The 24,354-nt window shown below is 43.6% G+C and overlaps 1 protein-coding gene across 2 annotated transcripts in view; it reads right to left on the bottom strand.

Annotated features, from left to right (window-relative positions):
- Positions 1-5,816: 5,816 nt before the first annotated feature.
- EPG5 (ectopic P-granules autophagy protein 5 homolog) overlaps positions 5,817-24,354 on the bottom strand; it is a 129,632-nt gene continuing 111,094 nt past the window's right edge. For both annotated transcript variants that reach the window (XM_040264562.1, XM_040264563.1), the window contains exons 40-44: positions 16,641-16,883; positions 14,900-15,116; positions 14,221-14,436; positions 12,386-12,500; positions 5,817-9,342 (exon numbers count right to left, since the gene is read on the bottom strand). In XM_040264562.1, coding sequence (XP_040120496.1) covers positions 9,160-9,342; positions 12,386-12,500; positions 14,221-14,436; positions 14,900-15,116; positions 16,641-16,883 — 974 coding nt within the window. In that variant the 3' untranslated portion in view covers positions 5,817-9,159. The remainder of the gene's footprint in view (positions 9,343-12,385; positions 12,501-14,220; positions 14,437-14,899; positions 15,117-16,640; positions 16,884-24,354) is intronic.

Below are 24,354 nucleotides of genomic sequence, written 5' to 3'. Positions count from 1 at the left end.
TGATCACACCCTCATGGTTATCCAGGTCATTAAGACATTTTTGTATACTTCTGTGTATTCTCGCCACCTCTTAATATCTTCTGCTTCTGTTAGGTCCATATCATTTTTTGTCCTTTATTATGCCCATCTTTGCATCAAATATTCCTTTGGTATCTCTAATTTTCTTCAAGAGATCTCTAGTGTTTCCCATTCTATTGTTTTCCTTTATTTCTTTACATTGTTCACTTAAGGCTTTCTTATCTCTCCTTGCTATTCTTTGGAACTCTGCATTCAAATGGGTATGTCTCTCCTTTTCCCCTTTGCCTTTCGCTTCTCTTCTTTTCTCAGCTGTTTGTAAGGCCTCCTCACACAGCCATTTTGCCTTTTAACATTTCTTTTCTTGGGCATGATTTTGATCACTACCTCCTTTACAATGTCACAAACCTCCATCCATAGTTCTTCAGGTACTCTGTTCAGATCTCATCCTTTGAATCTATTTGTCACTTCCACAGTAAAATCATAAGGGATTTGATTTAGGTCATACCTGAATGGCCGAATGGTTTTCTCTACTTTCTTCATTTAAGTCTGAAATTGGCAATCATCGTTCATGATCTGAGCCACAGTCAAATCCTGGTCTTGTTTTTGCTGACTGTATAGAGCTTCTGCATCTTCGGCTGCAAAGAATATCATCAATCTGATTTCAGTATTGGCCATCTGGTGATATCCATGTGTAGAATTGTCTCTTGTGTTGTTAGAAGAAGGTGTTTGTTATGACCACTGTGTTTTCTTGGCAAAGAAACTGTTAGCCTTTGCCCTGCTTCATTTTGCACTCCAAGGCTAAACTTGCCTCTTACTCCAGGTGTCTCTTAACTTCCTACTTTTGCATTCCAGTCCCCTGTGGTAAAAAGGACATATTTTTTTGGTGTTTTGTTAATTCCTGAAGTTCTTGTAGGTCTTCACAGAACCATTTAACTTCAGCTTCTTTGGCATTAGTGGTTGGGGCAGACTTGGATTACTATGATGCTGAATGGTTTGCCTTGGAAATGAACCGAGATCATTCTGTCATTTTTGAGATTGCATCCACATACTGCATTTTGGACTCTTGTTGATTGTGCGGGCTACTCCATTTCGTCTAAGAGATTCTTGCCCACAGCAATAGATATAATGATCATCTGAGTTAAATTCACTTGATCTTAGCCAAAAGGCCCTTAGATTTAAGGGCCTAGATCTGATAGATAGAGTGCCTGATGAACTATGGAATGAGGTTCGTGACATTGTACAGCAGACAGGGATCAAGACCATCCCCATGGAAAAGAAATGCAAAAAAGCAAAATAGCTGTCTGAGGAGGCCTTACAAATAGCTGTGAAAAGAAGAGAAGCGAAAAGCAAAGGAGAAAAGGAAAGATATAAGCATCTGAATGCAGAGTTCCAAAGAAGAGCAAGAAGAGATAAGAAAGCCTTCCTCAGCGATCAATGCAAAGAAATAGAGGAAAACAACAGAATGGGAAAGTCTAGAGATCTCTTCAAGAAAATTAGAGACACCAAGGGAACATTTCATGCAAAGATGGGCTCTATAAAGGACAGAAATGGTATGGACCAAACAGAAGCAGAAGATATTAAGAAGAGGTGGCAAGAATACACAGAACTATATAAAAAAGATCTTCATGACCAAGATAATCACGATGGTGTGATCACTCACCTAGAGGCAGACATCCAGGAATGTGAAGTCAAGTGGGCCTTAGAAAGCATCACTACGAACAAAGCTAGTGGAGGTGATGGAATTCCAGTTGAACTATTTCAAATCCTGAAAGATGATGCTGTGAAAGTGCTGCACTCAATATGCCAGCAAATTTGGAAAACTCAGCAGTGGCCATAGGACTGGAAAAGGTCAGTTTTCATTCCAACCCCAAAGAAAGGCAATGCCAAAGAATGCTTAAACTACCACACAATTGCACTCATCTCACATGGCAATCCACTCCAGTACTATTGCCTGGAAAATCTCATGGACAGAAGAGCTTGGTAGGCTACAGTCCATGGGGTTGCAAAGAGTCAGACACGACTGAGCGACTTCACTCACTCACATGCTAGTAAAGTAATGCTCAAAATTCTCCAAGCAAGGCTTCAGCAATAGGTGAACCGTGAACTTCCAGATGTTCAAGCTGGTTTTAGAAAAGGCAGAGGAACCAGAGATCAAATTGCCAACATCTGCTGGATCATCGAAAAAGCAAGAGAGTTCCAGAAAAACATCTATTTCTGCTTTATTGACTATGCCAAATCCTTTGACTGTGTGGATCACAATAAACTGTGGAAAATTCTGCAAGAGATGGGAATACCAGACCACCTGACCTGCCTCTTGAGAAATCTGTATGCAGGTCAGGAAGCAACAGTTAGAACTGGACATGGAACAACAGACTGATTCCAAATAGGAAAAGGAGTACATCAAGGCTGTATATTGTCACCCTGCTTATTTAACTTCTATGCAGAGTACATCATGAGAAACCCTGGGCTGGAAGAAGCACAAGCTGGAATCAAGATTGCTGGGAGAAATATCAATAACCTCAGATATGCAGATGACACCAACCTTATGGCAGAAAGTGAAGAGGAACTCAAAAGCCTCTTGATGAAAGTGAAAGAGGAGAGTGAAAAAGTTGGCTTAAAGCTCAACATTCAGAAAACGATCATGGCATCTGGTCCCATCATTCCATGGGAAATAGATGGGGAAACAGTGGAAACAGTGTCAGACTTTATTTGTGGGGGCTCCAAAATCACTGCAGATGGTGACTGCAGTCATGAAATTAAAAGACGCTTACTCCTTGGAAGAAAAGTTATGACCAACCTAGATAGCATATTCAAAAGCAGAGACATTACTTTGCCGACTAAGGTCCCTCTAGTCAAGGCTATGGTTTTTCCAGTGGTCATGTATGGCTGTGAGAGTTGGACTGTGAAGAAAGCTGAGCGCTGGAGAATTGATGCTTTTGAACTGTGGTGTTGGAGAAGACTCTTGAGAGTCCCTTGGACTGCAAGGAGATCCAACCAATCCATTCTGAAGGATATCAGCCCTGGGATTTCTTTGGAGGAAATGATGCTAAAGCTGAAACTCCAGTACTTTGGCCACCTCATGCAAAGAGTTGACTCATTGGAAAAGACTCTGATGCTGGGAGGAGAAGGGGACAACAGAGGATGAGATGGCTGGATGGCATCACTGACTCAATGGACATGAGTGAACTCTGGGACTTGGTGATGGACAGGGAGGCCTGTCGTGCTGTGATTCATGGGGGCGCAAAGAGTCAGACATGACTGAGTGACTGAATTGAGCTGAACTGAGTTAAATTCACCCATTCCTGTCCATTTTAGTTCTGATTCCTAAAATGTCAACGTTCACTCCTGCCATCTCCTGTTGGGAAATCCAAAGTCAAAAGTTTAGGCCTTCCCACCTTACTTTGGCCCATTCAAGAAGAGTCTAAAAGCAATGGAAATGAAAGCTAAGGAAGAACTCCCAGCATTCTGATATAAAGTGATTTCTGGAGCGGATTGTGAACATGGTCAGGTCACTCTGCCCTCCCTGCAGCTTGGTTCCCTCTCTGAGGCTCTCCCACCCCCACCCAGGAGCTCAGGTGGTGGGAGCCTTTGCACAGTTTCATGTACTTTCTCTGACCCAAGTGACAAACACAGTACAGACCTCGGAGCTCTAGCCAGCTTTCTTGGGATCATCTGTCTACTCCAATTCTTAAACCCCCAAGTCTTAAGTTCTCTTTGAAACTAGAGCCCTCACCTATTGTGGTGAAATGTCCACCCATTATAAGCTTTCTAATTACACATTTTTCTTTTTGTGATTTCCAGCTGAAAAGACCTGCCAACCAACTTGCCAAAAATGAGACATGTACCACATGTAAATTAAATCTGAATCATTTATTTGCAGAATTATACTTAACCAGTTCTCATTTCTTCATGTCTCATCATTATATAAAAAAAAAACAAAACTCATCCTTTGTACAAGCATGTAAAATGTCAACAATAAGTAAATATTACACATTTAATGGCCAAAATAAGCTGTGGTTTTTCAAGGGCACACTAGGCATGTGGGAAGGAAAAAAAGTTGAGCACACTTAAGTATTTGCTGCCACTTGAGGGAATTAAGCCACTGGAAGAAAAATAAATCCTAAAAAAAAAAATAAAACCTCAGTGCTCAGGAGATATTACATATATATATATTTAAAAATAAAAGTTTTAATGAAAAACATTCCTTAGTGGTTTCATTATCCCAAAATGGAGTCAGTAGTTTTATTTTCAAGTTATTGTCATCAGAAATCAAACAGATTATTTACCACTGAGTCACCGGAGAAACCCTATCTAGACTGAAGGAAACGTCAAGCACAGCCTCTACAGGACACCTAATGCCCCTCTCATGCCAGAGGGTCAGTCATCATGGACCAGGATCATCACAGACCAGAACAAGGTCAGTATTAGCACCTGGCTAGAAGCCAAGAACTTTATCCAGCACATGCCAGATACAAATGGAAGATCACAGGAAGAGACGTTTTCTTTTTTAAGCAACACACTTACTTTGCCCATTATACTCTCCATTTTGCTTAATAAGACAAAGTTAACTGGCATCTGGTCCCATCGCTTCATGGGAAATAGATTGGGAAACAGTGGAAACAGTGTCAGACTTTATTTTGGGGGGCTCCAAAATCACTGCAGATGGTGACTGCAGTCATGATATTAAAAGACGCTTACTCCTTGGAAGAAAAGTTATGACCAACCTAGATAGCATGTTCAAAAGCAGAGACATTACTTTGCCAACAAAGGACCATCTAGTCAAGGCTATGGTTTTTCCAGTGGTCATGTATGGATGTGAGAGTTGGACTATGAAGAAAGCTGAGCGCTGAAGAATTGATGCTTTTGAACTGTGGTGTTGGAGAAGACTCTTGAGAGTCCCTTGGACTGCAAGGAGATCCAACCAGTCCATTCTGAAGGAGATCAGCCCTGGGATTTCTTTGGAAGGAATGATGCTAAAGCTGAAACTCCAGTACGTTGGCCACCTCATGCAAAGAGTTGACTCCATTGGAAAAGACTGTGATGCTGGGAGGGATTGGGGGCAGGAAGAGAAGGGGACGACAGAGAATGAGATGGCTGGATGGCGTCACCGACTAAATGGATCTGAGTTTGAGTGAAACTCCGGGAGATGGTGATGGACAGGGAGGCCTAGCGTGCTGCGATTCATGGGGTCGCAAAGAGTCGGACACGACTGAGCGACTGAACTGAACTGAGCAGAACAGTTTTCAGTTCACAGTTAAATTACATTAATAGTATCTCAAAATAAGCTTAACAGTCCAAAATGCAGGAGATAAGTTTTGAAGGATAAGTACAAAGCGCCTTATTGTCAGATGTATCATGCAGGCTGGTGATGAGACCAGTCTTTGGCAGCAACTGATGATAAACCAAGCTCTGGAGCTTGACTCACCGATGATTGAATATGCCAACCAGAGGGCACAGCTGCTGAGCCGATGCTGCCCACGTCCAGGAGAGCGAGTGGTGCTACTGGACGCACACTAGTGTCAGGCCAACCCCCAAGGCAGATGCCAGTCTCAGGGCACAAAACCTGAGGCCGCACACGCTCCTGCAGGTGGTGCCAGCTTATTCATGCGCTCTGGGCACCTCGTTTGTCTCACCTTAGTCCCGCCCCTGCTATTCCTGGGCATGCATGCTCAGTCACTCAGTCATGTCTGACCCCTTGTGACCCCATGGACTGTAGCCCTCCAGGCTCCTCTGTCCATGGAATTCTCCAGGCAAGAAGACTGGAGTGGATTGCCATTTCCTTCTGCAGAGGACCTTCCGAACCCAAGGAATCAACCAGTGTCTCTTACATCTCCTGCACTGGCAGGCAGGTTCTTTACCATTAGTGCCACCTGAGCTCCTGTATCGCTGGGCATGGCCCCTTGCTAATAACATGGGCTAATTTGGGTCGCTTTCTGAAGGGCAGCCCTGGCAGACATTAAAGGGAAGAGGACTGACTAAGGGCACTAGGCATTTAGCCTGAAGAAGGCTGAGGTGTGGGCAGACGGGCAGGGTCAGAGGGCTGATGAGCTATGAAACTGTCCAAAGGTCTGAAGGACTATCTGTTGTAAAGGGGCAGGAGAGTAGCTCCAGCAGAACTGTAACCAGTGTCACCAGGAGGCCAGTTTCAGCCCAGTATAAAGCAGAACTACAAATAGAGGCTGCCAACAGTCACCTGGGCTTGTCCATGGGGGGCAGGACTAGTGACTACAGGAAGGGGTAAGGGGGAGGCTGGAAGACCAGGCCTGGGATCCCGGCTGAGAGGTGGGGCCAGATGAGCTTCAAAGGTCCTGATTCTGTAACATCTGCTTCCTGCTCCAGAAATTATTAATTTTAGGTTTAAAAATCCAATAGAAAACTGTGTCTCACCTTCACTCAAAAGGAAAAAAGGATGTAGACACTCTGCTGGTACGATGTGGACACACTGGCTGCAAGGAAGGAAGCAGGTTGGCACTCGGTTAGAGAGGCTGGGCTGCTGTGGGGTTCCCACTTTCTGGACTCAGCTTCCCCCACCTCAAAGAACTGAGAGACTCGGGCAACCCAGGGAGGCAGACGTGACCAGGCCAACATACTGGTGGTCAAACTCTGAACCAGGAGATTGGGGAACATGGAGGGTGGTCCAGGCTCCGGGGGACAGATGCATATATAGGACCTCCCTCCCTTGGCGTCTGTGCGTCCCACTTTCTGCACAGTGAGGTGGGGGAGCCAGGAGATCTTGGGGTGCAGTGTGCCTCTCGGGCCCATCCCGTGGGAACTGCAGAGAGGTAAGTAGAGAAGCAGAAGAGGTGCTTTTCAGCAAGCCCAGAAGCTGCCAGGCATCCCGGCCTGAACCAGATGCCACCACTGGCCACGTGCGGGGAACGTCTGTGCTGTTCTCCTTCAACACCGCTTGGCCAGGCAGTTCCTTGGTCTTATTGACCCGGTGTCAACACGCAGCACTGCTGTCTCTGAAACTGGCCCTGCGCTCTCTGGAGGTGACTATTTTGCCGACAAAGGCTCATTATTCCTGAAAGCCGGTGGGCAGACTGGTCTCTTCTTTCCCAGGGGTCTACAGCAACGTAGCCACCTTTTGATCTGTCTCAGTGTCATTACAGCCATTTCTTAGCCCAAAGCCTCTCCAAGGAACCTATGTGTGAGTAAACCTTTCACTGTTAAGCATAAAGAGGAAGTACTTTTACCAACCATCCCTGATAATCCAGTTGGTATCCAAGAAAATAGATGAAATCAGGCATAAAAAATCTCCATCAACTTTAACAACTGAAATACTTTACAAGATAGTGTGATGTCCCTAAAAATCAGATTCTTACCAGCTACAACCAAGACTGATTTATTTTTTTATAATTTTTACAGAGCAAATACATTATAAATATTATAAATCTTCAAAAATTGAGATTAAACTTAATTTTCTTTGAACGTATGTACTGTCACTCAAAATTTTCACATTCTAGGATATCAGTAATTACATCTTCCTTAAAGAAAACAGCACACAGAACATTTCCTGTCACAAAAATCTTTGTTGCCAAATCAGCCATGGAGCGCCCCACAGCTTCTAAAATGTGTAACAAGGAAAGCTCCGAGATGCGTCCCTCGGAGATGGGTATTTGGTGGCCCACAGGATTTGAAGGGTAACAGGGATGGTCTTTACCAGAGCATGTCTGAGGGGCAGAACTGTTCTGTTCAACTAAAGAGATTCAAAATAAAGAATAGCACTTCCGACTGTTGGGGGAGGCACCCCAAATTGATATTTGGAAAGATATTATCACTAGCTTAACCCATCCCACTGGTAAAAGTTCTCAGTGATTAACACATTTTTTAGGTAAATACTCTCAGGCTATAGGTTACCCTGAAGCAAGGCATGGTATGCCGGCTGGACAAACAAAATCAATTTTGAGCCAACAAAATTATGACTACGATGACAGAAGTCTAAATGCTAATTCCACGGAGCAGGGGGGCGGTGGTGGTGGTGAGGGGGCAGTATGACAAGAGCAAGAAGATGGCAGCAACGTGAGGCAACGCTGTCTGCAGACAAGCTTCAGTGACGAAGGAACTGTTAACAGCAGGCACACGCTGATTTAAAAAAGGCCAAATTTCGATTAAGTCTCCTGACCTGCCCCGGTTTCCAGTGACCAGCAGTGTCTCAGCAGGCTTGCCAGCTTCATTTGAGTTTAAATCTGGAGTGGATAAACAGGCAGGGATCAGAGAATCAAGGCCCCTGTTTCTGTCTCTCTCAACAGCAGGACCTTCAGACATCAAACCTGGGGTCTGGAAAGAGCTGCAAATGACATGTCTACAGGGGCCAAGTGAGTGATGTGAATGAAGGAGTGGGTCAGGGTAGGACCAAAGGGATCGTACATCTACACAGAACTGGAGACAGGGAGCTCTGCCCACACGCTCAGCCACGGGGATCCAACAGGACACCCTGTGCATGACCTGCTCCCCACCGACTGCCAGCACATACCCCCAGTTTAGAGCAGATGGCTTCTCCATGAGGAGACATGGCTGGACGGAAATGGACATGTCACCACCTCTGCTGTCCGCTTTAACCAGGATCAAGTGGTCATGTTTGAGACAGGGACTTTGATTCAGCATTCTTATCTCCCTTCTGAGAGGAATATTTTAAGCTGTGGGGAATACCTCCCCCTTTTTTCAGAAATGAGTAAATATTCAGAGCTTTTTTACTCTGAAGGAACACAACTCGGGTGCAAAAGTGAGGATTCAACATGATTCCCAAAGCAGTGAGATCTGGCACAGGAGTCTTGACATTTAAATCAAAGAGAAGAGGGAAGTGGCAACACACAAAAGCACCCCACCCTGGGGTCTCATGAGATGACTGGATATTCAGGAATTGAGTGGTTCTCTACCCAGTAGAACTTAGTAAGTTTCTCTTGTTCGATGAATACAAAAACTACAGAGTCCCTGGAACGTTCTAAGAGCTGAGGAAACACACACATACGCATGTGCACACGCACAGCAGAATTATCTGGTGCTCACTCACCAACTTGCATCTCTGGTCAACTCACTCAGTGGCCAAACTGCAGGTGAAACTGAGCAAAGTTACTTGTGCAACAGCAAAGTTAAATGTAAACATAAATAGCAACAGGTTTATCAAGAGTCTCTGAGTTACTATCGGATGTTGTCCAAATAATGCACTTCTGGATACAGACAGTTCACAAGAAGAGCCAGGAAGCTTTTCCCATCCTGGAGGCAATGGCCAGGATGCTTTATAAATTGTGCAGCCTGCGATATCTGATCCTGGTATTCAACGTACTGCTTACTCGATGTCAAGGATTCAAGAGCATTCAGAGCCTAAAAGACATGGGAGACAAGAGGGTTAACCACACGGATTCATGTAACACGGTTCCCACAGGTGTAGCGTGCCTGCTGCTGCCATGTGGCGCAACTGGGAGCCTCCCGGGAGGGCTACAGCAGTGGAGCCAGGCTTCTTAAAGGCAGGCATTGACTAACCGGAAGCAGGAGGAGGCCAGCAGCCCAAGCTTCTCTGGCTTTGGCTTCCTCTTCCTGGCCTGTGCCGTTTCCCAGTCCTTCCCCGCTGTCTCCTTCCTTGTCCTCCTTGCCCCCGTGCCGGCTGCCCCCGCAGCCCGCCCCCCACCAGCGCATCCTCTACGTCTCTCCTGGAGCCTCAACCAGAAACCGCAGGCTTCGATTACCTGTGAGACCTGTTTTAATTTGCTGTTGGGTTTGTTCTTGGGTTACAAAGTAATGTCGTACTAAACCGTAACTAGATAAAATTCAGAAGAAACCAGCGGCTAAGTGCTGCTGAGGGTGACTGATAAGGTTGCTCTATCAGTCAGGAAACACAGCAGACAGACCAAGCTCCTCTGGTTTCCACCTAAAAGAAACAGCAATGATATTCCCATGCTTCTCTTCAGGAATGAAGAAAAATGTTCTTTACTTCCATAATTTTAATTTTTCGTCCCTTCATACTGGGAGAAGAGAAAGACTGTACTTAGAAAAAACAGCAAAAAAAAGAAAAAAAATCACAGCAGTGGTCCCTGGGGAGATGGGGAGCTTAGCTGCCCCCAGGATTCTGAACATGAACCATGAAGTGCCCCTCTCACATATGGGGACCACTGCACTAGAGCACACGGGGAGCTCCAATGAGGTGCTGTGACAACCTAGAGGGGTGGGATGGGGTGAGGGGAGGTTCCAGAAGGAGGGGCCACAGGTACACCTATGGCTGATGCATTTTGATGTTTGGCAGAAACCAATACAATACCGTAAAGCAATTATCCTTTCGATTAGAAATAAATAAGTGAAAAAATAAATGAATAAAAATTAATTTTAAAGAAGATGGAGGGGACATGTGTATACCTATGGCTGATTCATGTTTATAAATGGCAGAAACCAACACAACACTGTAAGGCAATTATCCTCCAATTAAAAATTTTAAAATAAATCAATAATAACAAAAACCACCAAAAGATGGAATTTGCTTGGCTCAGTAAATAAGGAGGGAGAAGATTTGGGGTTCTGGGGCGGGGGGGAGGTGGTAAACGAACAAGCAGCTTAGAAATAAGTTACCAAGTGGTTTAAGGCAGAAGTTTTGGGTTGAAAATAAACAATGGAAGGGATTTTGGTACCAAGCTAACAGCTGTGTGAACAGAGTTAATCTAAGAACAAGAGTCAGTAGGGACAGGCACTCCCACTAACCACAGCTTCTATCTGTCTCTCCCCCACCCCACATACCTCCCTTTCTTTCTTTTTTAAAGAACAGGCTACTTTGACAGCTTGCCTAAGAAAAATCATTTTATTAAAAGATGGGAAGTATTTCAAGTCTGAAAACCCAGATGTCAACCATGTCATCACTGTAAATCTAAAGGAAGGTCAGCAAAGCCTGCCAAGGCCTGGAGGACCTGCCGGCCACAGCTAAAGCAAAGCCACGCCCCAGGTGCTGGTGGGACAGGCGAGCAGACTTCGCAAACGTAGCCTGAAATGCATGTCACTGACTTCATGACCGCACCCTGGGACACACATCGGCCCACCTGTGACAGCTCTTACATGATGTCAGGGATTCACATGGTGGCTGTCTAACCAATCTATGACAAAACAGCACGTACTGTATAAATCAGGATACCTGTGAAGAACCTGCTGATTTTTTCACTTGATCTTTGCTCTTACTACTGAGATATCTATTATACATGGCTGACTCAGACATGGCAATGCTGCAAAAGACAAGAGCTAAGAGGTCTAATGGAGAAGGCAATGGCACCCCACTCCAGTACTCTTGCCTGGAAAATCCGATGGATGGAGGAGCCTGGTAGGCTGCAGTCCATGGGGTCGCTGAGGGCCAGACACGACTGAGCGACTTCACTTTCACTTTTCACTTTCATACATTGAGAAGGAAATAGCAACCCACTTCAGTGTTCTTGCCTAGAGAATCCCAGGGACGGTGGAGCCTGGTGGGCTGCCGTCTATGGGGCTGCACAGAGTCGGACACGACTGAAGTGACTTAGCGGCAACAGCAAGAGGTCTAAGTGTTTCCTGTGTACAGAGACCATACTGCAGAGTGGCAAGAGCACACAGCTGGATCCAGACGGGCCCAGGGAGTCCCAGCCCCAGCCCTCAGTGGCTGTGTGATCTGAGACAAATTCCTTAGCCTCTTTCTGTCTGCACTTCCTCATCAACAAAACCAAGATAATGAAAGTTCCTCTTGTTTAGGGTTGTTATGAGAATTAGAAGAGTTAAAACTTTAACTCGTTAACATCAAGTAAGTTAAAGCTCACAACAACAGTGCTGGCGAGCAATAAGCACTCAAGAATGATGACTATCATTATGTGTTATGCACCTGTGTGCTGTTTACGGGTGAAAGTAGTTATGGGATAGGACTGCTGCCAGGTGGCCTTCCTCATTTTTAGAACAAACTGTCATTTTTCACAGCTACCATTTTGTCCATGTCAGATAACATGGACAGTGGTCAACCCCCAGACTCACAAAACAGGAACCACTCCCTTGGTTCCAAGCTGGAGTTCAGCTAACATCTATCGGTCTCAATTCTAGTCTCGTCCTCTGTGCCTGTCCCCAGGCCCAGCGTGTGATGCCTCAGCATACAGTCATGTTGTCAGAATCAAACATGACCCTAGGCTGGCTTGCCTGTGATCTTGCTTCTTCTACAAGGGTGGTAACACTCTGGGAAGTGCCTACAAAAACTGGTTTGAAATCCAAGGCAGGCACATGCGGTGACCATCTTCCAGGAAGCAGAGTCCACAGAGGGCATGCTGTCCTACTGCTGATAACGGTCACCAGGTCCTCACCGGTGAAGAGCACAGTTGCCACCTTCCTTCCTCCTGTGGAAAACTTCTAACCCTTAACCACGAAGCTTTTTACTGACCTGCTGAGCTTTAATGGTCAGATATAACTCAGAGCTGGGCTTCAAGCGGATCTGATCCTCGGCAGGAACTTGAACTGAAAGGAAGGCAGCCATGCTTCGGGCAGCCACTCGGAACCTTAGGTGTTAGGGAGGAATCAGAGGAAGTAAATGACTAATAAAGTAAGCATTTTATATCAAACATCACATTTTCTATTAAAAAAAAATAAGTTAAACACATCTCCAGACCTGCTGCTGCTATTAGCCTCCTTGGGAAAATTATAAATATGATCAAGGAATTCTTTATGGTTTTTCCATTATCACCACCCAAACAATGAAAGTACAATTCAGTCTCAGGAATGAAAGTATTGGCAAAGATACGGCATAACTGAAACTCTCAGCCACTGCTGGTGGGAGTGTTAAAAATGGTGCAGGTGCTATGGAGAACAGTTGGGCAGTTCCTCAAGAAGTATAAAGCAACACCGTGACTCAACAATTCCAAAAGAACCGAAAACAGGTGTTCTAACAAAACCTTGTAAGTGACTTTCACAGCAACACTATTCACAACAGCCAAAGAGTGGATACAACCCAAATGTTTACCAACTGATGAATGAAGCTGTGTCACACAATGGAATACTATTCAATCATTAAGAGGAAATAAGTACTGGTGCATGCTAAAATACGGATAAGCCTTGAAACTTCATTAAGTGAAAGAAGCCAGACACAAGAGGCCATGTATTGTATGATTCCATTTATGTGAGATGTCCAGGACAGGATATACATAAAAGTCAGAAAATCCATGAGTGGTTGCCAGAGACGTGGGGGAGAGGCAAAAAGAGAGTGATTGCTTAGCAGGTATAGATTTCCTTCTGGGATGATGAAAATGATCCGGAACAAAATAGTGGTAACAGCTGCAACAACACTGTGAATGTACTACATACCAGTGAACTGCACATTTCTCCTTTTTATTTTTGGCTGTACTGCATGGCATGTGGGATCTCAGCCCCCCAAACAGGGATCAAACCTGTGCCCCCTACAGTGGAAGCATAGAGTCGTAACCACTGGGCCCCAACAGAAGTCCCTGTATTACACATTTTAAAAGGGCGGCCATGATAGACTTTATGTGCCATGTGTTTTACAATTTAAGTGAATTAAATCACACTTAATTTAGTGAAAATCAAAGCAAATTTTGTCCGGCTAAATTCTACCATAAACAAAGAAGCATGATGTAAACTGGTTTGGACTAGGTGATTATTCTATAAGAACACTGACATCAGAATAGTATGGGAATGTTTTTCAAACTAGGTAAGACCTTTAGCAGAAAAACCATGATATGAATAAGTCTTAGAGGATAAAGTGGGACTAATGGCAAATTCTTTCACACCTCGGAATTTTTAGCAACAAAAATCTGACTTTATTTCTCGTTACTCATCCTTCTAATCAGTTAACTTCTACTCATCTTGACTTAACAATTCTGCTAGACCAAGTCCCTCACAGAACCTGGGTTTCCCTGACAAAGTGCTGGCAGTGTAGCAGCTGACCAGGTATTTTAACCTAACCCTGCACACCATCACTGGCTCAAAGGCAAAAAGCAATGAATAGTGTGGTCAGGTTACAAAGTCAAAAGACAATGAGATACTGCTAAAAAAAAACCACTTTGAACATAAAAGTTGTTTTAAAATGGAAAAAATAAACATCCTTTTTAAAATATAAAGATGTAATCAGGCTCTGATAGTTTTCTTATTAATCTCCGGAAGGAACCTAGCCCCCAAACAGAAAATCTACCTAGCATCACGCCCCCCGGGCAGGTGCAGGTGTCTGAGGCCCACTTACAAGAGCAGCAGCAGATGCCGGCTCACCTGTTGGACAAGGGTGACTTCCGGCCCAGCCCAATTGCCCCGAGAATCCCCGAGCTGAGCCTCTCCTCAGCCAGCAGGTTCTGCCGGCCTTGAAGCGTAAGCAGGATCCGAATGACAGACTCTGTCAAGATGGAGTCGTTCTGCTCTGTCTGAACCAGAGACAGCTGCAGGACTTGGTGCCACCACAGAAACAGCTTGGCTTCTTCCTGCACAGAGCTGAGGGGTTGGGGGGTGAGGGTGGGGAGAACTAAATTAGGAAGAGACTCTTTCCAACCACATGGGAGCTTTCAGTATTAGGGACATTGTGGCCTTTAAAAGCTTAGGCTGACAAGTTACGATGTTAATAAAGTACTGGGACAGTAAAGGAGCAGCTGATATTTACTGCGCCTTCTACATGCTGGTCGCTGTATGTGAGCTCGATGTCCTTGTAATCAAGCAAGATAAACGTTGCTAGCCCTACCTACTTAACTGAATCAAAGCTAAAGGTGGTGCTTCAAAAATGCCTGTTTTAGGAAAGCAAAAGCCCGCTCAGAAGATCGGGCCATGCAAGGAAAATCTTCCCAAAACAGCCTTGTTTGTTTCACTTGGGTCTCTGCACTGAAATGGACACTAATCTAAGCCCAAATTCCCAGCTATCCTAACCTGTGGGTTGGCTGTAGCAACTGGAAGGTCAGCATACCTCGGATATACCTGTTCCAACCACTTGCTTAAAAGAAGCAGTACTTTCATTTCGTTCTTTAGCGTCTGCTCGCTATTTAGACACTGAAGCAAGTAGACGTAGAGAGTCAAGTAGCTGCCAAGGGACAGGCACTCCTGCAGAAACTCTTCAATGGTGAGCTCGGGAACCTGAAGGGACACCAGAATGGGGCCCCATCCTAGATTCTGCTTGAGGGAGCCTAAGAAAAGAACACCGAGAAGAGAGAACAGGGTAAGAGCAAGAATCAAACTACCTAACTACTCTAATGAACCTTCCACTTTAAAATTTAAAAGCTTCATGTCGAGAAAACACCACTCACCTTGGCCTCAGAGGGCCCGACAACACTTCACGGTTTGGACTACAAGCCCTCAAGCTAAATGCCTGTGTCCTGGCTGCCAGTTCCAAGGGTTAAGAAGTCAGGCATTGTGGCTGCATTTTCATAAATCCCTCTTTCACCATACTATGACCATTAAAATCACAGACACTGCCTGTCTCGGTCATCTAAGAATTTTAATTTTACCAAATACCATCTTTAAGTATGTTACACACACTTCAGCTTTTCTGGGGGATATTATTATTACTTTATCCATCGTATTTTTTTAAGCATCAAAGTTTCATTTGACTCCTATCTTAAATACACAAATTCTTGAAAATGTTTCATAAAGGGGAAAAAAGGAACTCTTTGTTCCTGAAATCAAATAGTAAACAAATTTGGAGCAAGAGGGTTATCCTGATGCTTCTCAATGCTGGGGGTGGGAATGAGAGTATGGTGACATGTTGACACAGAACTTTCCACAGGGGGACATGGGAACATGGAGTGCTTGTGTGCTGCAAAGGAAGGGCAGGGGCAGGTTACAGGCGCCTCTTGGCATTCTCACTCCAGTACTCTTCCATCTTCCCTACTGTGAGCATGAGGATGTATATCTGGGCATCAGAGTTAAGAGGTACTGCTCTGAGCAGTTCTTCTTAACCAGGCCAAGCTGTTGCCAGAATCTGCGAGTGTACAGGTAGGCAATAAGAAAGACAAATCAGAAATGGGCATGGGGGTAAGGGAGAGAACTTCTTCATAATAGTTTAAAATATATGACAAAAAGCAATAAAAGGACCTAAGAAGAATTTTAACAAGTGACAAAATAGAGGAAATTACTATAGTGGATAATTACAAAGATTCTGGTTTATAGCATTTGCTTTTGGGACCATGACTAGGCCTATGACATACAATTTACCTATCATACGAGGCTTGGTCTGACACTGCAAAACCCCTCATTTTAGTGAGGCAGAGGTTCCCTTCCTTGAAACAAGATGGGAGCAACATGGGCCAAAGGTTCTCATGCTGACTACAGATCTTCATGAAGAAAACAAACTATATCCTGAAACATCAACAACATTTACAGAGGTATGAGAGTGGTACAATCCTTCAGCGGGAAGGGTCTGGAAAGGCATCTCCTTCGGTGTGCGCGCTCAGTCACTCAGTCGCGTCTGACTCTGTGTAACCCCATGGACTATAGCCCAGCAGGCTCCTCTGTCCATGGGATTTTCCAGGCAAGAACACTGGGAGTGAGTTGCCTTTCCTTCTCCAGGGGATCCTCTCAACCCAGGGATAGAACCTGAGTCTCTCGCATCTCCTGCACTGGTAGGCAGTTCTTTACTACTGAGCCACCTAATCTTCCCTGGAAAAGATGGATCAACGGAGAGCCTACCGAGGGTAAGAGGACGCTCTTACCCTCTTTGAAGTAAGCAGTGATGCAGGCTTCCGTTGTCTCGGCCATGTGGCGGACAGAAGCCAGGCTCTGGCAGGCGGCTGTTAACAGTGGCAGCACCACCAGCCCATGCACTTTTTGCCCGATCCAGGTCCGGATACTGCCTCGGAGGAACTCTGCCGTTGGGACAGTCGCATTGTTCATCATCATTAGGACTTCCATGAAGAGGCTGCTGAGGGCCATGTGGCGGGTCTGGCTGTCCAGATCTAAAAGGGAACACAAACACATACGTGCCAAAGGCTGCTGGTATGATGACATGAACGTGATGAAGGGGACAACAGTGTTTCAAAGCAGCTGCTCTCCAGGGGCCAGAAAGAAAATCCTGGATAGTGCTTAGACTTTACGGATAGGATATGGTACATAAACACTTTTAAGAGCAGAGCAGGAACTCCTGCGAGACCTTAAAACCTTTTTTACCCCCCAGTTTTTCCTGATTTTCTTTAAATTATTTTTAATTGAAGTATAGTTGACCTACAATGTTGTATTAATTACTGCCATACAGCAAAGTGACTCAGATAAATACACACATAAATACACACACAGATTTTTTCATCTTCTTTTCCATTATGGTTACCACATGATACTGAATTTAGTTCCCTGTGCTATATACAGTAGGACCTTGTTGTTTATGCATTCTATATATATGAGTTTACATCTGTGAATAGTCATTTTAATCTCTTAATTATGACTTATGGGAACAAAAATGATTCCAATAAGCCTCCTAATAGATCGCAGCCTCTCCCCTTCCTATTCAGCATCAACTGAGCCAACAAATATTTCCTTAAAAACCATAACTGATCCTGATTAAGAAGTTTCTAGTATGCCACTCTTCTGATTAAGATGTTTCTAGAATGCCCTTTGCACTCATCTCACATGCAAGCAAAGTAATGCTCAAAATTCTCCAAGGTAGTACATCAACCATGAACTTCCAGATGCTCCAGCTGGACTTAGAAAAGTCAGAGGAAAAAGAGATAAAATTGCCAACATCCGCTGGATCATCAAAAAAGGAAGAGAGTTCCAGAAAAACATCTATTTCTGCTTTATTGACTATGCCAAAGCCTTTGACTGTGTGGATCACAATAAACTGTGGAAAATTCTGCAAGAGATGGGAATACCAGACCACCTGACCTGCCTCCTGAGAAATCTGTATGCAGGTCAGGAACAGTTAGAACTGGACATGGAACAACAGACTGGTTCCAAATAGGAAAAGGAGTACATCAAGGCTGTATATTGTCACCCTGCTTATTTAACTTCTATGCAGAGTATACCATGAGAAATGCTGGACTGGATGAAGTACAAGCTAGAATCAAGAGTGCTGGGAGAAATACCAACAACCTCAGATATGGAGATGACACTACACTTCTGGCAGAAAGCAAAGAAGAACTAGAGAACCTCTTGATGAAAGTCAAAGAGGAGAGTAAAAAAGTTGGCTTAAAACTCAATATTCAGAAAACTAAGATCATGGCATCTGGTCCCATAACTTCATGGGAAATAGATGGAGAAACAGTGAAAACAGTGACGGACTTTATTTTTTTGGGATCCAAAACCACTACCAGGCTCCTCTGTCCATGGGATTTTCCAGGCAATAGTCCTGGAGTGGATTGCCATTTCCTTCTCCAGGGGATCTTCCCAACCCAGGAATCGAACCTGGGTCTCTCGCATCATAGACAGATGCTTTACTGTCTGAGCCACCAGGGAAGTCCCACTATAAATCTATTTCTCCAGTACTGTCTGCTAATTTTTCTTTTTTTTACTTTTAGCAGTCACTAAGTGTTGCTGACTTTCCACGTTATTGCTTTAGCTATATTATCTCTTTCCATACTTACAATATCTATACAATACAGGGACAATTCTTTCTCAATCATGAACCAGTCAGTTGCTCCATACAGGATTCTGATGGCTGCTTCCTGACTGAGAGAGGAGTTCAACAAGGTTGTTTGCTGCCACCACGTTTATTTAACTTATATGCGGAGCACATCATGAGACATGCTGGGCTGGATGAGTTATAAGCTAGAATCAAGACTGGCAAGACAAATACCCAAAACCCCAGATATGCGGATGATACCACCCTCACGGCAGAAAGCAAAGAGGAACTAAAGAACTTGATGAGGGTGAAGGAGGAGAGTGAAAAAGCTGGCTTAAAACTAAATATTAAAAAAACTAAGGTCATGGCATCGGCTCCATCACTTCTCAGCAAAGAGGGGGAAAAGGTGGAAGCAGTGACAGATTTCCTCTTCTTGGACTCTAAAATCACTGCAGATGGTGACTGCAGCCATGAAATCAGAAGAACGACTGCTTGTTGGCAGGAAAGCTATGACAAAAGCAAAGATCTCTCTTTGCTGACAAAGGTCTGTACAGCTAAGGCTATGGTCTTTCCAGTGGGCGTGTACGGTTGTGAGAGCTGGACCGTAAAGAAGGCAGAGCGCTGAAGAATTGATGCCTTCGAACTGTGGTGCTGGAGAAGAGTCTTTCAGAGTCCCTTGGACAGCAAGGAGATCTAAACCAATCATCTTAAAGGAAGTTAACCCCGAATACTCATTGGAAGGACTGAAGCTGAAGCTAAAGCTCCAATATTTTGGTCACCTGATGTGAATGAACAACTGACTCACTGGAAAAGACCCTGATGCTTGGAAAGACTGAGGACAGTAGGAGAAGAGGGCATCAGTGGATGAGATGGCTGGACAGCGTCACTGATGCAATGGACATGAACTTGGGCAAACTCTGGGAGACAGTGAGGGACAGGCAGGCCTGGTGTGCTACAGTCCATGGGGTCACAAAGAGTTGGACACAACTGGCAGCTGAACAACAACAACACAAGAACAATTATTATCCTCTCTATGCAGATGAGGTCATATGTATGTTCAAGGTCACAAAGCCAGTCATTTCAGAATCTAACTACCATTTTAGATACGCTCTGTGATAAATCTATATTGAAGATATGTTTTTCTGTTCCCCTGTCCAACCATCTCAAATCGTCACACCAGTGTTCTACTAGTATGCTTGCCTAAAAACTACAGTTGCCTACTTTCAAATAGTATCTAAATAAACAAACAAAAAAAAATGTTTGAGATTCATCTGTGCTGGTGCAATTCTCACTGCTATAGGGCATTTCATTATGTGAATATATAATACTTCATCTTGCCTACTGAACACAGGACTTGTTCCCAGTTTGGCTGCCCTCGTATGCACAGGGACATTGTTCATGTTTCCCGTGGCATAAGAAAACATTTCTTTTAGTGCATACCAAGGAGTGAAATTCTGAGCCATGGGATATGCAAACTAGTAGATGGTGCCAAATGTTTAAAAAATGATGAAATGATTAAATATTCAAACATGTAAATGTTTAAAAATGATGAAACATTTAAAACACTGATGAAAGAAAACAAAGACAACACAAACAGATGGAGAGATATACCATGTTTTTGGATTGGAAGAATCAATATTGTGAAAATGACCATACCCAAAGCAATCTACAGATCCAGTGCAACCCCTATCGAACTACCGATGATCTTTCTCACAGAACTGGAACAAATTAATTCCACAATTTGTATGAAAACACAAAAATCTCCGAATAGCCAAAGCAATTTTGAGAAGAAGAATGGAGCTAGAGGAATCAACTTTCCTGACTAAGCTACAGTCATCAAGACAGTATGGTACTAGTTCAAAAAGAGAAATATACACCAATGGAACAAGACAGAAAGCCCAGAGACAAATCCACATGCCTATGGGCACCTTATCTTTGACAAAGGAGGCAAAACTATACAATAGAGAAAAGACAGTCTTTTCAATAAGTGGTGCTGGGAAAACTGGTGAGCAATGTGTAAAAGAATGAAATTAGAACACTTCCTAACACCATACACAAAAACAAACTCAAAATGGATTAAAGACCTAAGTGTAAGACCAGAAACTATAAAACTCTTAGAGGAAAACATAGGCAGAACACTCTTTGACATAAACCACAGCAAGTTGTCTATGACTCATCTCCTAGAATAATGGAAATACAAACAAAAATAAACAAATGGGACCTCATTAAACTTAAAAGCTTTTGTACAACAAAGGAAACTATAAGCAAGGTGAAAAGATAATCCTCAAAATGGGAAAAAATAATAGCAAATGAAACAACTGACAAAGGATTAATTTCCAAAATATACAAACAGCTCAATACAGAAAAACGAACAACCCCATCAAAAAGTGGGCAGAAGACTTAAATAGACATTTCTCCAAAAAAGACATACAGATGGCTAATAAGCACATGAAAAGATGCTCAACATCAGTCATTATTAGAGAAATGCAAATCAAAACTACAGTGAGTAGAGGGAGGGGGAGGGAGGTGGGAGGGATGTTGAAATGGGAGGGGGCACAGGTAAACCTATGGCTGACTCATGTGGATGTTGGTAGAAACCAACGCAATACTGTAAAGCAATTACCCTGCAATTAAAAATAAATCCATTAGAAAAAAACTACAGTGACGTATCATCTCACACCAGTCAGAATGGCCGTCATCAAAAAGAATAAATGCTGGAGAAGGTGTGGAGAAAAGGGAATGCAAATGGATACAGCCACTATGGAGCACACTATGGAGCACAGTATGGAGATTCCTTAAAAAACCAGGAACAAAATCACCGTATGAGCCAGCAGTCCCTCTACTGGGCATATACCCTGAGGAAACCACAACTGAAAAAGACGCATGTACCCCTATGTTCACTGCAGCACTATTTACAATCATTAGGCCAGGGAAGATACCTAGATGTCCACTGACAGGTGAATGGATAAAGAAGCTTTGGTACATATACACAATAGAATATTTCTCAGCTATAAAAAGAAACACATTTGAGTCTGTTCTAATGAAGCAGATGAACCTAGAGCCTATTATACGGAGTGAAGTAAGTCAGAAAGAGAAAGACAATATCATACATAAAAGTATATATATATGGAATTTAGAAAGATGGCACTCATGACCCTATTTGCAGCGCGGCAAAGGAGACACAGACATAAAGAGCAGACTTTTGGATACAGTGAGGGAAGGTGACGGGGGGATGATTTGAGAGTAGCACTAAAACATATCCATTACCGTATGCAGAACAGAGAGCCAATGGGAATTTGCTGCATGATGCAGGGAACCCAAAGCCAGTGCTCTGTGACAACCTAAACAGGTGAGGTGGCATGGAGACGGGGGTGGGAGGGAGGTTCAAGAGGGAGGGGACATACGCATACCCTTGGCTGAGTCATATTGATGTAGGGCAGAAACCATCACAATACTGTAAAGTAACTATCCTCCAATTAAAAATAAAATATTTAAAAATATAAAAATGGTTGTACCCACGTCCTCTGTACTCAGCGGTATGCGAGAGTTATACTAATACACATCCTCACCAACACTTAGTACTGAAACCTTTTTAATTTTATCTATTCTCGTGGGTGTGACAGAGTATACCATCAAGTTCTTAATTTACATCTCCTTGAATATCAACAAGGTTTAGCATGTTTTCACATGTTTACTGGTTATTTGAATATTCTCTTTTGTAGCATGTCAATTTGAGGGTCTGGTTCATTTTTCTCCTACTGGGTTGTCTTTTTCTTCCTTACTGTATGCACTGTGACGATCGTAGTCACATTTAACGTAATTACCGATGTGCATGCTGTGCTAAGTCGTGTCCGACTCTTTGTCACCCTGTGGACTGTAGCCCATCAGGCTTCTCTGTCCAGGGGATTCTCCAGGCAAGAATACTGGAGTAGGTTGCCATGCCCTCCTCCAGGGGATCGTCCTAACCCAGGAATCGAACCCCATCTCTGATGTCTCCTGCACTGGCAGGTGGGTTCTTTCCCACTGGAGCCACCTGGGAAGCCCGTCTTATTACTGTGCGTGCATGCTAAGTCACTTCAGCAGTGTCTGAGTCTGTGTGACCACAGCCAACCACCAGGCTTCTCTGTCCCTGGGATTCTCTAGGCAAGAGCACTGAAGTGGATGGCCATATCCTCTTCCAGGGGATCTTCCCGACCCAGGGATCAAACCCACATCTCTTATGCCTCTCACATTAGCAGGCGGAAATGGCAACCGACTGAGCAACTTCACTTTCACTTTCTTTACGACTAGTGTGCTACCTGGGAAGCCCATCTTAATTGCTATATGCTTCCAATTTGCTCCTCCTATTCTACATTCCTTTTGCTCTCTTTTATTTCTTTTTTCAAGGGATTATTTCTTGTTATTCTAATTTTTCTTTAGTTTGGAAGTTAAATATTCTTTTTAAAGACTATTTTAAAATATTCCTTTTAAATTAAATAACATTTTCGTAGTGGTTATCATACAAATTATATCATGTATTCTTGAAAGTCTGAGGTTAACTGGCTCCCAGACAATATTAATTCCTATCATCTTCTCAACTGTTGCCACGACACAACAACAAATTACTAACTAATCTAAATGCAGTCAGACTTCATTTAGATTTACCCTTTATATTTACCAGTTTCATTGTTCATCCTCAGTCTCCTATTTATCTTCTCTTTATTAGCTCCTTTCTAAACAGATTGATTATATTTTATGTCTCTTTTTATAATATCTTAAGCTCAATGTTTAATTAATTTTTGATGTTCTTTCTTAAAATCAGTTCTAAATATTTTAAGTTTAAATATTGTTCCTTTGGCCATCAGTTACTTAAAAGTTTGCTTCTTCATTTCCAATGTATGTTTTTTTCCCCCTCTTGGTTATATTTTGTTACTGACTTTTAAGTTCATTGCACTGTGGTTAGAATATGTAATCTATTTGATGCCAGTCCTTTAGAACTGATTAAGACATGTTTTGGGGCTTCCAAGGTGGCACAGCGGTAAAGAATCTGCCTGCCAATGTAGGAGATGCGGGTTTGATACCTGAGCCAGGATGATTCCTTGGAGGAGGAAATGGCAACCCACTCCAGTTGTTCTTTCCTAGAAAACTTCATGAACAGAAGAGCCTGGTGGGCTACACTCCATGCAGTCGCAAAGAGTTGGACACAACTGAGCGACTGAGCATGCACGGAGACATGCTTTAATCCTAGTAATGGGTCAAGTTCCTTAACTGTTAAGTGAGACTGATAGAGAGTGCACTCTGCACTTACAGGGTATATCATTCTCCACATTCTCACTACATCCATCTGTGCTATACAGACATCCTACAGTCTTACTGATTTTCTGTCTACGTGATCTATCAGTTACTGTCACACGTGTCAAAATCTCCATGAGCGAATTTGACATTTTTCTTCCTAGCTCTGTCAATTTTCACCTTATGCATTTTCTTCCCAGTGAACCGAACCTTACATCAATTTCTAGTGACTCTCTCCATTCCTTTTTAGTAATCTTACTTATATTTATTTATTTGGGGTGTGCTGGGGCTTTACTGCTGTGTGGGCTTTCCTTTAATTGTAGCGAGCAGGGGCTGCTTTCGAGTTTCAAAGCACCAACTTCTCGTTGTGGCAGCTTTTCCTGTTGCAGAGCACGGGCTCTAGGGATGCAGGCTTCAGCAGCTGTGAGAGGTGGGCTCCAGGGCTGCTGGGCTTTAGAGCACAGGCTCAGCAGTTCTGGCACAAGGGAATAGTAGTTCTGTGGCATGTGGGATCTTCCCAGATCAGAGATCGAACCCATGTAACCTGCATTGGCAGGTGGATTCTTTATCACCGAGCCACCAGGAAAGCCCTCTTTATTTCC

This window comes from Oryx dammah, unplaced genomic scaffold (assembly GCF_014754425.2).
Source record: "Oryx dammah isolate SB20612 unplaced genomic scaffold, SCBI_Odam_1.1 HiC_scaffold_22, whole genome shotgun sequence".
Classification (NCBI taxonomy): Eukaryota; Metazoa; Chordata; class Mammalia; order Artiodactyla; family Bovidae; genus Oryx; species Oryx dammah.
Note: the sequence above shows the minus strand (reverse complement) of the source record. Positions and strands in the feature narration are given on the sequence as shown.